The sequence below is a fragment of the Apodemus sylvaticus genome, chromosome 5 (assembly GCF_947179515.1).
Source record: "Apodemus sylvaticus chromosome 5, mApoSyl1.1, whole genome shotgun sequence".
Classification (NCBI taxonomy): domain Eukaryota; kingdom Metazoa; phylum Chordata; class Mammalia; order Rodentia; family Muridae; genus Apodemus; species Apodemus sylvaticus.
The window spans coordinates 113,767,318-113,780,266 of record NC_067476.1 but is presented as its reverse complement, the minus strand read 5'-3'; the positions used below and the strand labels follow the sequence as shown (position 1 = coordinate 113,780,266).

The 12,949-nt window shown below is 40.4% G+C and overlaps 1 protein-coding gene across 1 annotated transcript in view; it reads right to left on the bottom strand.

Moving 5' to 3' along the window:
- Positions 1–12,949, bottom strand: part of Atrn (attractin) — a 118,463-nt gene that overhangs the window by 18,632 nt on the left and 86,882 nt on the right. Inside the window, exons 23-24 of the mRNA XM_052183647.1 lie at positions 10,636–10,714; positions 8,683–8,840 (exon numbers count right to left, since the gene is read on the bottom strand). Coding sequence (XP_052039607.1) covers positions 8,683–8,840; positions 10,636–10,714 — 237 coding nt within the window. The remainder of the gene's footprint in view (positions 1–8,682; positions 8,841–10,635; positions 10,715–12,949) is intronic.

Genomic DNA, 12,949 nt, shown 5'->3' with positions numbered 1-12,949 from the left:
CTCAGTCATAGCTAGGCCTGACTCCTGCTCCTAAAGCTCCTCTGGGAGGTTTTGGTGCTTCTGTCCACAGGCCTCAGAAGTTAGAGATCTGGTTTGCCTGCTCCTTCCCCTAAACAATATCTGTAGCAGTTATGGAACTGTACTGAAAACAAACACCCACAAAACCAAAACCCCCTTCAATGGAAATGAAATCTCTGGAGGGTGTGGAGAAAAGGCAGTACTCTGAAGCAAGCCAGAGACCAGGGTCTATGCCTCAGACCCTCAGAGAAAGAGTATTAGAGTGGATGGCTTATTAAAAGTTTCTGGGAATATGGGACACTGGCATTGTGGGTTTGTGGGAGAGGTGGGAGTCTCTGCGATTATTCTTTGTCTAAGCTTGTCACATATGAGTGAAGATGGCTGTTCTCTAAAGGGTGAGAGCCCAGGGCTCTAAGAGAAGCAGCCAGTGTCTGAAGAGTGGGTTAGTGGGCTGTCCCCATATATCTCTATAGAGAAAGTCTCTATGAAAACACGCTGTGAATGAATGGATTTCTTTATTTTTAATTTGATATATTCTTTATTTACATTTCAAATGACTTCCCCTTTCCTGGATTCTCCCCTCCCCCAAAGTCCCATAAGCCCTCTTCCCTCCTCCTGTTCCCTAATCAACCCTCTCCCACTTCCCTATCCTGGTATTGCCCTACACTGCTGCACTGAGCCTCTCCAGGACCAAGGGCCGCTCCATCCTTCTTTTTGGGCATGATTTGATATGTGAATTGTTTCTTAGGTATTCTAAGCTTCTGGGCTAATATCCACTTATAGTGAGTGCATACCATGTGTGTTCTTTTGTGATAGGGTCACCTCACTCAGGATGACATTCTCCAGTTCCACCCATTTGCCTAAGAATTTCCTGAATTCATTGTTTTTAATAGCTGAATAGTATTCCATAGTATAAATATACCATATTTTCTGTATCCATTCCTCCATTGAGGGACATCTGGGTTCTTTCCAGCTTCTGGCTATTATAAGTAAGGATGCTATGAACATAGTGGAACATGTGTCCTTATCACATGCTGGGGAGTCCTCTGAGTATATGCCCAGGAGTAGTATAGCAGGGTCCTCCCATAGTATCATGCCCAGTTTTCTGAGGAACCGCCAAACTGATTTCCAGAGTGGTTGTACCAGCTTGCAACCCTACCAGCAGTGGAGGAGTGTTCCTCTTTCTCCACATCCTCGCCAGCACCTGCTTTCTTCTGAGTTTTTGATCTTAGCCATTCTGACTGGTGTGAGGTGAAATCTCAGGGTTGATTTGCATTTCCCTGATGACTAAGGATGTTGAACATTTCTTTAGGTGCTTCTCAGCCATTCGATATTCCTCAGGTGAAAATTCTTTGTTTAGCTCTGTACCCCATTTTTTAATAGGGTTATTTGGCTCTCTGGAGTCTACCTTCTTGAGTTCTTTGTATATCTTGGATATAAGCCCTTTGTTGGATGTAGGGTTGGTAAAGATCTCTTCCCAATTTGTTGGTTGCCGTTTTGTCCTACTGACAGTATCCTTTACCTGACAGAAACTTTGTAATTTTATGAGGTTCCATTTGTCAATTCTTGATCTCAGAGCATAAGCTATTGGTGTTCTGTTCAGGAAATTTCCCCTTGTGCCTATGTGCTCAAGGGTCTTCAAGTTGTCCCTCAACAGAGGAATGGATATAGAAAATGTAGTATATTTACACAATGGAATACTACTCAGCTATTAAAAACAATGAATTTATGAAATTTTAGGCAAGTGGGTGGAACTGGAGAATGTCATCCTGAGTGAGGTGACCCTATCACAAAAGAACTCACATGGTATGCACTCACTGATAAGTAGATACTAGCCCAGGAGCTTGGAATACTCAAGACACAATTCACATATCAAATGATGCCCAAGAAGAAGGAATGAGAGGCCCCTGGTCCTGGAAAGGCTCTATGCAGCAGTATAGTGGAATACCAGGACAGGGAGGCAGGAGGGGGTTGATTGGGGAACAGGGGGAGGGGAGAGGGCTTATGGGACTTTTGGGGAGGGGGGAACCAGGAAAGGGGAAATCATATGAAATGCCAATAAAGAATATATCTAAGAAAAAAAAAAGAAAAAGAAAAGTACCACTGTTGATAAGAGCTTCTGGGTAAGGAATTCCCTTGGTTACTATGATTTTAACATGATGCTCCAAGGTAAGAAGGCATTGCTTGCATAGAAATCGTCATTAGATATTTTCCTACTCACTGCATCCAAAATATCTCTCTTTAGTATTAGTACAGCTGCTAAGTGTAGATGTGTGGCTATTTAGTAGCCATAGAAAAGCTCACAGTGAAACGGTGAAAAGCTCTCCTAGTAGAGAACATGATGCATTCACCACAAAATGCCAGCTCAGCCTCCAACAGAACAGAACCAATGCCAGAAGGGCAGAGAATGGGTGTGCTGGCTGATAAGCCTCTCAGACACCTTGAATACACTGGTATCCACCTTGAACATACTGTAATACAGTAGTTATTTGCAGCAGAGAGAACTTACCTGTACTGTCCAAGGAAAGCTTGGCTTACTCAGTGCTGACTATGACATCTGTTTCCCAAATACCCCTGAATGCAGCTCTCAGAATGGATCTTTACTAAGTCACTAACCCAGTCCAGGTAAGGAACACCAAAAAGTGATGGGAAAATTAACACCTCTTTGAATTTTCAACATAAAATTACTTTTTAATTTAGTATGGGCAAGAGCTCCCCTAGAAGTCCAGCTCTAAACCATGCCAGTGGCTTTCAGAGGGGGTGCAACAACAGGGCACCCAAAGTTAAAGACTAGAACTCAGCACTAGAAGTACCATGGCTCTACACAAAGCCACTTGCAAGGAGGCCTCTCTCCAACTTGGGAAGAAAGGCAGCAGCAGAAGTAAAAATTCTCACCAACAATCTGCAGACTACTGTTCCCCAGCTTTGAGCAACAGAGCTTGGTGCTCATCCTCATGGTGCCCTGACGAGATTAGCATTAAAGCAACCTAAACTTAAGTCAGTAAGTGAGCTTAATACAAATATCCGATGGGGTGGAGAGATGATGGTCTAGCCATTAAGAATATGCATTGCTCTTGCAGAGGACTGGCCTTTTCCCCCAGGAGACACAGCCTGTGATTCACAACTGCCTGTTAACTCCAGCTCTAGAAGGTTTGATGTCTCTGGCCTTCCCAAGCACCATAACATGTGCACATAGCCACACACATAACCATAATTCAAAGTAAATTAACATTTTAGAAACTAACAAATGTATATGATACCCAACTGAAGAGGGCAGAGAAGTTAACTGTGTTGACTGAAGCCCAACTTCCTGTGATCTTAGAAATAATCTAAAGCCCTGTGATGTGAATTCCTATTATCCCATACAGCTCTCAATCCTGATAGGCATATCCTATTTATTCCTTTCTTCTGCATGGGTGAGCATAAATACTTCTAAAACAGGGAGGACTTAGAAGTCAGACTCAGAAACTGAAAGAGAAACTTGAAGCTTTCAAATGTATTTTAGTTATGTATGTATAATATCATATATAAAGCTATAACACTTTCAGATGCTTTATATAAATGGAACTATGAAGTACGCAAATGTCTAAGATTTTGCCACAAACTTTACAAGCTGTACGCAAATGTCTAAGATTTTGCCACAAACTTTATAAGCTGTGTGACCCATAGCTTTTCCTTTCCCCTTTTTGATTTCTCCTCCCTATGTCTGATTTATTTTTTTTCCAGTGTTTTAAGGAAGGATCCTCTGTAGCTCAGGCTGGAACCAAGACTCAAACACACTGCACAGCCCCAAAGGCCTTAAACTTGGGACCCCTTTTTCCTGCTGCCATCCTGAAGCCACTGCAGTCACAGCAGCCACAGTATTCGGCAGATCATGGTTGGTCACCGCAGTTTATTTACTCATTCACCTTTTAAGGAATATTTAGGCTTTCTCTAGATTTTGGCTACTACAAATAGAGCTGCTAAATATTGATGCACAATGCTATAAACAATTGTATACCAGGTATTTATGTAATCCTTGGTTTTATTTCTCTTTGATAAATGGTTGGGAATGCATTGTGTGGTATAACCAGTACATATTTACCTTTGTAAGGAAGTATCACACTATTTCCAGAGTAGTTGAGTCATCTTACACATCCAACAACCTGGAGCACTGAGCTTTTTCCTCCTTTCCAGTGACTACTGACTCGGAACATCTTTTCATGTGATTACCTGGTACACGCAAATTCTCTCTGGTGAAATGTCTCTGTGTCATTTGTTTATTTTCCAATTGGACTACTTATTAATGTTTTTATTTGAGAGCTTTACCATCTAGTAAATATTAGATATATGGCTTGTAAATAATTTTATTCCAGTATATAGCTAGCCTTTTCATCCTTTTTTTAAAGACAAAGTCTCACTACACAGTCTCACTTGATTGGAACAGGATGGCCTGGAATTCAAGAGATCCATCTCAAACAGGCAAAATACTCAGACACATAAATAATTGCAAGAAAGAAAGAAATAGTTTTGATATCATCTAATTTATTAACTTTTCTTTTAATGAATTATGTTTTTATTATCAAGTTTAAATACTTTTTGTTTTGCCCTTGAAAATAGATTTTCTACTTTTTTCTAATAATTTTATAGTTTTATTTCTTTTTAACAAAATGTTTTATGTGTATGGATGCGTGTACATCTATGTGTCTGGTGCCCTCGGAGCCCACAGGAGGGCATTAGATCCCTTGGACCTGGAGTTGGAAATGGTTGTAAGCTGCTGTGGTGCTGGGAATGGAACCCAGGTCTTCTGCAAGAGCAGCCATGCTCTGCAGCTGAGCCACCTCCACAGCCTCTAGTTTTATATCTACATTTAATCAATGATCTAAATTAAGATGAATTTTATAGCCCTGCGAAGTTTAGACATTTGTTTATTCATCTGTGGATATTTGTTGGAAAGGCCACACTTCCTTCACTGAATTGCCTTTGCATACTTGTCAAAAAATCAGCTGGCATCTTTATATGGTTCCATTTCTGGGCTCTAAAGCTACATTCCTAGCCTGTTCACTACCCAGCCTCTACTAGGACATCTTGGTCATTGTGCTGAGACAGGAAGGCCCAACACTACTCACAGAGATTCCTCCCATTCTTTTCTTTTTCAAACTGTTAATCTGTTCGATAGTTTTTGTCTTCTCACAGAAATCCCATAACATCTTTATGTATGTGAACATCTTTATTTTAAACCCACAGTTTAAAATACATAAAAGATAAAATTTACCATTTTACCTTTCTTGTTTGTTTTTTGGGTAATGTAATTGTGTTTCCCAGAGAGGTCCTATCCCCAGAACTAAGACTATAAGTGACTGTCAATGTTCTTCATTCCCCTTTAATCACTTAAAACATTTAAAACTAGTTATTTTATATGAGTGTTTTGCCCGGTTTAGGTATGTATACCACGTACAAAGGCCAGAATAAAGTGTTGAATTCTCTGGAACTGGAGTTACAGATGGTTCTGAGCTACCATGTAGGCACTGGGAACCAAAACCAGGTCCTCTGCAAGAGCAAAAAGTACTTTTAATTGCTGAGACACCTCTCTAGCCTCTTTTAAAACCACTTTTAAAGTGTAAAATTCATTAACAGTAATTATATTCACAATTGTGTATAACACAAATATCTACTTCTAACGCTTTCCCATTGCCCTGAACAAAACCTTTCTAATAACCTAGAGGCAGTGACCTTACTTTCTGCCCCACCCCAGTCACTGCTCATCTCAAATCTATGTCCTCTTTCTATGCAGTGCGGATTCCAGACACTCCACATAAGTGGGATCAGAGCTGTCGTTGTCCTGTTGTGACTAGGCTGACGCGTTGGCAGAGCTTCTAGCAGGCAGTTTTTTGTGGCTACACTCCGTACCTGAGGCCAACTGCCCTTAAGCCTCTAGCCATTTCTCCTGACTCTACCGCTTATCTTGTTGCAGAGTGCTGGAGCTAAGGATGCTTCCACTGCACTCACATCTGCCTTTTTACAGGTTCTGGGAACTCAATCTGGGTCATAAAGTTTGGGGTTCAAGCATTTTTATCATAGCTATCCCCCAGCCCACATGAGAACATGTATCAGCCTTACTACTGGATTCTTCATTTTAAGACTGTATCATATTTCACTACACACACACACACACACACACACACATTGGTGCTTGGGTTATTTCCACCTTTTACTATTAAGAATGGTTTTACTATTGACACTTTTTCTTATGTAAAGAACAGATACTATAATAGTTAGGTACAAAGAAAGTGTGGACAAGTTTATATCAATATATTTAAGGCATGTAAATTATTATCTAGAAAAAATGACTCAGAAGGAAAATATAGAAAATAGTCTAAAAAGTTGATTTGGTAGATTGTTAAAAAGGTTTCTTCAAATAAAAGATTAGTATCAAATGACTTAGCAAGTACAGATGTTTATGTAATGCTGATCTGTTCAATAGAGGAAAACAGCTGGCTATGGTAGCACAATTACAATCCCAGGATTGCAATTACTAAAGGTTAGTTCAGGTGAGTGAAGGCACTTGCTCCCAAGCCTGACTACCTGGCTTTGATCCCCTGTCACCTAATTATGGAAGGAGAGAACTGAGCCCTGAAAGTTGTCATCTCATCTACACACACACACACACACATTCACTAAAATTTTTTGATTAGTTTAACTTAGCCTTGATATCAAAACCTATCAAGGATAGGGAAGGAAAATTACTAGATATTCTCTTAGATATAAAATCAAACAGATATTAGCAAGCTGAATCTACTGTGTGAACTAAGGAAATGGATCATGCCCTAATTGAATTTATAGCAAGAATCCAATAGGCCTGGCCTGTGTAACAGGGAGAACAGTCCTCATATTCCCTGAGGAGAGACATGCAGGATGTTGGGGCTAAGCTAGTAAGACTGACTATAGACTGAGCACAGGGAGCTTGTGAGTATCCAGGCAGAGGTGTCAAGGCAGCCTGAATACTGGAGTGACTTTCCATGGGACCAGGCTGGAGAAGTACCAGTTTACACCAGTAGGATTAAGTCACCCAGGAATTGCTGTGGAATGAAGCAAGAAGACAACCAAGGCCAGAACTATAGATGCCCCAGTGTTTAAACAAAGTTAATTTCCCAAATGACTGATCAGAAAATAGAGAAAGGAAGGCAGAAACAGAAGACAGTGATTCCCACGGGTTTTATGTGACAGGTAAAGGAAGAAGCTACACCACGGGCTGATGGATGAACAGTCAGGAACAGAAAAGTAGAGTACAGCCTTTGCCTAAAGTGCTAGCAGAGGAAAGCAGCTGTTCCAGAGCAGGGGGAGGAGTAGGACCAGGTCTGGGGATCACCCAGACAGGGGAGGGCACAGTGGAGAAAACAACCCAAGTCCTGTCATCAGCCAGGTCCCATGAAGACACATCTGCAAGACCTAGGTTCCAAACCATGCTAGGACTAACTTGCTTCTGAAGTGATTGGGTAGAAACACAAAAGACCCTGTCAAGTAGCTACACTTCCTTGACAGAACATTCACCCAATGAAGTGAGGACCACAAAGTATTGAGGCAAAGACCCAAGAGAACATGATTATAAAAAGTCCAACTGAAGAGCAGGCTGACAACACCAGAGGTCAGAGCAGGAATCACACCAATCCTGTGACTACCTTTCAGGTCACACACACAGAGAATCTGCAAACTGGAGAGGCTCCATGAATCACACATGGGCCAAGAAGCAACCTTTCTCTGTGTAACAATAAAGCCTATGTGTTTACACAGAACCTCATACTGCCTACTGCTTCCTCCAGTTATACATTGTAACCAGGATACCACTTGGCCATCTTATGTGTCATTTTTGTACTTTATTGGTTATATATATGTACTTGTTTTATTTATACTAAATTCCATAATTAAAATTGTGTATTTCTAAGAGCTTTTACATAGCAAGTACTCAAAAAATGAACACATAACTATATGCCAATCAATTTGACTGACTTTCTTTCTTTCTCTCTCTCTCTCCCTCCCTCCCTTCCTCTCCCCTCTCTTTATTTTGAGGCAGGGTCTTCCTATGGCCTCAAACTCAGGGTGACCCTCCTGTGTTGGTCTTCCACATCCTGGGATTACAAAAGAATACTACTTTGCATAGCTTCCAAGCTGATTTACAGTGCTCTGAAACTTTCTTCACAAGCGGTATGACACTCCAAGAATATTTTCTCTAATATGTATAAGCATGAAGGTATACATATGTACACATACATACAGAGGCCAGAGGTCGTCAGGTGTCTTCCTCAGTCACCCTCCACCTTCCTTTTCTTGAGACAGGGTCTCTAACTGAATCTAGAGCTCACAGATTCAGCAAGGCCCAGGGATCTTTCTATCTCCTGCTTCCCAGTGCTGGGATGACAGGCACACACTGCATGTCCTGCTTTTTATGAGTGCTGCAGATGAGATCCAAGTCCTTATGCTTCCATACCAAGAACTCCACTTACTGAGCATCTCTCCAAAGTAAGAACATCGCTCAACCTGCTACTCACAGTCTAATGGCAAAGATTCCTCAAAGGCAAAACAACACTGTATCTTTCAGTCCCCATAGATTCCAAATGAGTGAATTTAGTCTCCACTTAAAGAGATGTCACAATCTTTATGGGAATGAAGTTAAAAAGCAGTTCTTACCTGAATTTTGATGGGCCAAGTGAAATTACTGACATAAACAAAGAAAGTAATGTTTGGATGGTTGCGAAAATCAAATTTCTCATTAGAGAAGCTATCTTTGTATTCCTTGATGTTGGTTTTTGAAACAACAGGCACCTCTTCTCCAGTCTGGGTTCCGGCTAGAAAGAAGCAAAGAATGAAAATAAAGACTTGCAAGGGGAGGCCTGACAGCCAGAATCTTCCCTCCCTAGTAATGAGGGTAAAAGCTAACTGAGCATTTACAGTGCCAAAGGAATACAGCCTACGAGCGTCAGTCTCTAACCCACTAACACCTTACTATTCCCATCTACAGATTAGAAAAACTGAAGCCCCAATACATTAGGTAATTTGTCTCATAGGTTTCAGGTATACAAGTAATACACGGACATACATGTAGGTAAAACAGTCATACACATAAAACAGACACTGGCATTCACTTTGCACATGACACCTCAAGTCCTTTGTATTTCTGCTTCACACTGTAGAATATGGCAATGCTCAAGGCCTCCCCACCACCCCAGTACAGGGACGCTTACTCGCCCATCACTTCCTAAGCAGAAAGGTCTTCAGACCGAGAAGAAGGCACTCAAGCAGCCACTCGGGCCTTCTTTCTGCTACCAGCTACCACTGCATTCAGCACTATACCCAGTGTAACTCCATTCCTAAATGGCCCTACCATAGTTTATATACTCCACTGGCTAAGAACATGAGTAGTACAGACTCAAGAAAAAAAAAAAGAAAAGAAAAGCATTTCTTTTCTTTTCTTTTCTTTTTTTTTTTGGTTTTTTGGATTTTTTCGAGACAGGGTTTCTCTGTATAGCCCTGGCTGTCCTGAAAATCACTCTGTAGACCAGGCTGGCCTCGAACTCAGAAATCCACCTGCCTCTGCCTCCCAGAGTGCTGGGATTACAGGCATGCACCACCACTGCCCAGCTAAAAAAGCATTTCTTTATGCATGAAGGTAAACTTCAAACCCTATAATACTTTATTTCATTTATTCCTTGCAATTATCTATAATTCAGGCATAGTTATGAATGAGGCCCAACATGTCTATAGATGTCATGTTGTAATATAAAAAGTGTGGATATCCCTATACATAGTAAAGTTATTTTCACTGTATCATTTCATAAAGAAAGAAACTGGATCAGAGAGTTTAGGTAACTTGGGGGCTAGTGAGAGATGGCTCAGCAGTTAAGAGCACTGGTTGCTCTTTCAGAAGACCTGGGTTCGGTTACCAGCACTGATGTAGTAGCTTATAACTGTCTGTAACTCCATTTGGGGGTGGGGAGCTGATGTGCTCTTCTGGCCTTCTCAAGCACTGCACATACATGGTCTACCTACATATATACAGGCAAAGGCAAACACACACATAAAATAAAACAAATAAACTTAAAAAACAAAGAAAAGAAAGCTTCAGTAACTTGTTCAACACAGTGCAGGTAAATTCAAACCTAGGTTTATCTACAGGGTTATCAAGTTAAGGAGTGGTTATTTATATTAACTGCTACATTAGGGCCATCAGAATTTTAGTGATAAATAAGAATGGAAAAGCTGTACTTTTAGAAGTTATCCCAAAGTTTGGATACTTCTACATATTAAAATCCCCTTCTACTTAGAGAGTTTTCATTTCTTAAAACTATGAGTCACTTTAATTTCTCACCCGTGAAGCACAGACAGAGACACTCACAGTGCTGGAAGGCGGCAGCAAAGCAGGGAGCAACCATCCAACAACCCTGAGCCACAACGCTGGAGCAAGACTGAGTCTCATTCTGACTAGCCTAAGGTCTAGAGAGGAGCTGCACATGCTTGTTCAAGGTGCCATGGCTACTAAGAGGCAGAGGTGGACTCGGAACTCATTCATCCATCTTCAGAGCCTCCTTCCTCAACTCCTACACTATACTTGCCAATCCATCCTTTCTCTAGCTGTGTCTTTACCTGGGAAGCTGGTGGCCCAGGTGATGTTGAGGTTGAAGTTTTTGGAGGCATTGATGAACATGTCCAAATCCCTGTTTTGCTGATGAAAAAATGCACATGATTAGAAAACTGTTAGTACCTTCCAGATTTTAAGATACAACAATATTCAGGTCTTACTATTCTCAAAAACGTTAATTCCAGACCATTCTACATCTTAAGAGAAACTCAGGCTTATATTAAGAAATGACATTTCTTGCCAATTTTCTTCAATACAAGCAATAAACTGAAGTTAAAATTTCATTTGCATTCCAGAGTTGGGTAGAATCCAGTGCTTTATCAGATATAAGTTCCATGAAAAGACCCTCACTTTTTGCCCTCTGTCAGAAATGGTTAATAATAATTAAATGTGTAATTAAAATACTATAAAATAATAAATAAAACTATTTCACTAAAATTATTCTGAGGATGGTTTCATGGCTTTAAAAACCTTGTTTTTCCTTTACAGCAATTTAAAGTGCCAGTTATGTTTTGATTCTTGGTTTTGATGACTGAGTTTTACCTCCATGGAATCTGTGGAGCTGTGGAACTGAACAGAAGAGATCACTGCTGGCTGTACCAGGTAAATTCTAATGCTGTTTTTAGTTTTCAATGAAATTTCACTAACATATCTTTCTTGGAGCCAGTGGTGGTTTGGATGACAACGGCCTCTACAGACTCATATATCTAAATGGTTGGTCCTTAGTTGGTAGAACTGCTTGGGAAGGATTAGGAGGTATGGCCTTGTTGGAGGAGGTATGTGTTCCTGGGGGATAGGGGAAGTTGAGGTTTGAAAAGCCCATGCCTTTCCCAGTTAGCGCTTTCTCTCTCTGTCTTCTAGTTGAAAATCAGATGTGAGCTCTCAGCCTCTGCTCCAGCACCATGCCTGTCTGCCTACTGCCACACCCCTGCTATGATGCTCATAGACTAAGCCACTGGAAATGTGAGCCCCAAATTAAATGCTTTCTCTTATAAGTTGTCTTGGTCATGGTGCTTTGTCATGACAATAGAAACAGTACAGGATGAAATATTTATTTTTGCAAGCTAATTAGATGCCATATTGTTTCTTACAAAAATATTTTATGTGTCCTGGTGGTTTTGTTCACATGTATACTGTGTGTCACATGCATGCCTAGTATTGGATAAAGTCAGGGAAGGGCATCAGATGCCCTGGAACTAGAAATACAGACGGTTGTGAACTGTCATGAGGATGTTAGGAATGGAACCTGGATCCTCTATAAGAGTGCTCTTAACCACTGAGTCAATTCTGTAGCCTTAGATACTGTATTCTTATATTTTACAAATTATCAAACCATGCTGGAAATGTTCATTTTAAAAAGATATTTAAAACAGGTTTAAAAATTAAGATTTTTCTTTTAAAAAAAGTATTATCTGATAGATTTACCACAAACCACAATAGAAACAATTACAATACCCATTTTCAAAATGTAATCTCCAAATGAGAAGCTTCTTTCACAAAGTAAGAATTGCATTCAAGAAAACCGTTTTTCCCTTTGTCTTCCTTTGCAAGGGCAGATCTGTGCTTATTTATATTAGCAAGTATCTGCTGACCACTAACAACTACTTTCCATGAGAAGAACTAAAATCTTTGTCATTTTGTAACACACACACACACACACACACACACACACTTAAATAAATCTAGTAAGAAATCTGTCATAACACACACACACACACACACACACACACACACAAACAATGGAATGAAGAACCGTCTAAAGACTCTCAAGCTCATCAGCTACCTTGTAACAAGTATTACAAAAATTCTACAATGTTTATTTGTTTTGATAGAGTTCCACATAGTCCAGGCTGGTCTTCCTTTACTTATGTAGCTGAGACTGGCCTTGAGCTGCCATCTCTCACAAGTTATGGGACTACAGATGAAGCTACCATGACTTGCTATTTGTTTATTTTAAAAAATAAAAAGAACACTATCAATTACACCCTGGAAGACTGGGCTGTTGATATTTGCTTATGACTAAGGCAGTAGTAAATCTCACTTGTGTTATTTTGCTATAAGCTCCTCCTCAAATCTTAAGAATCCAGCCAAGGTGCTAAGGAAATTAAACAAGAGTGGGGACCGAGTTTAGATCTGAAGCCCTATGTAAAAAGCCATGTGCAGCTGTGTGCCCTTGTAGTCCTAGTGCTGAACAGACAGGAAGGCTCCAGGAATCTATCTAATCTTGCTTCCAAAATATAAGGTAGAAAGTAACAGATACACAAGGTTGACCTCTGAGCTCCACTAGTATAAGCATGAACACACATATGTCTGCATAAG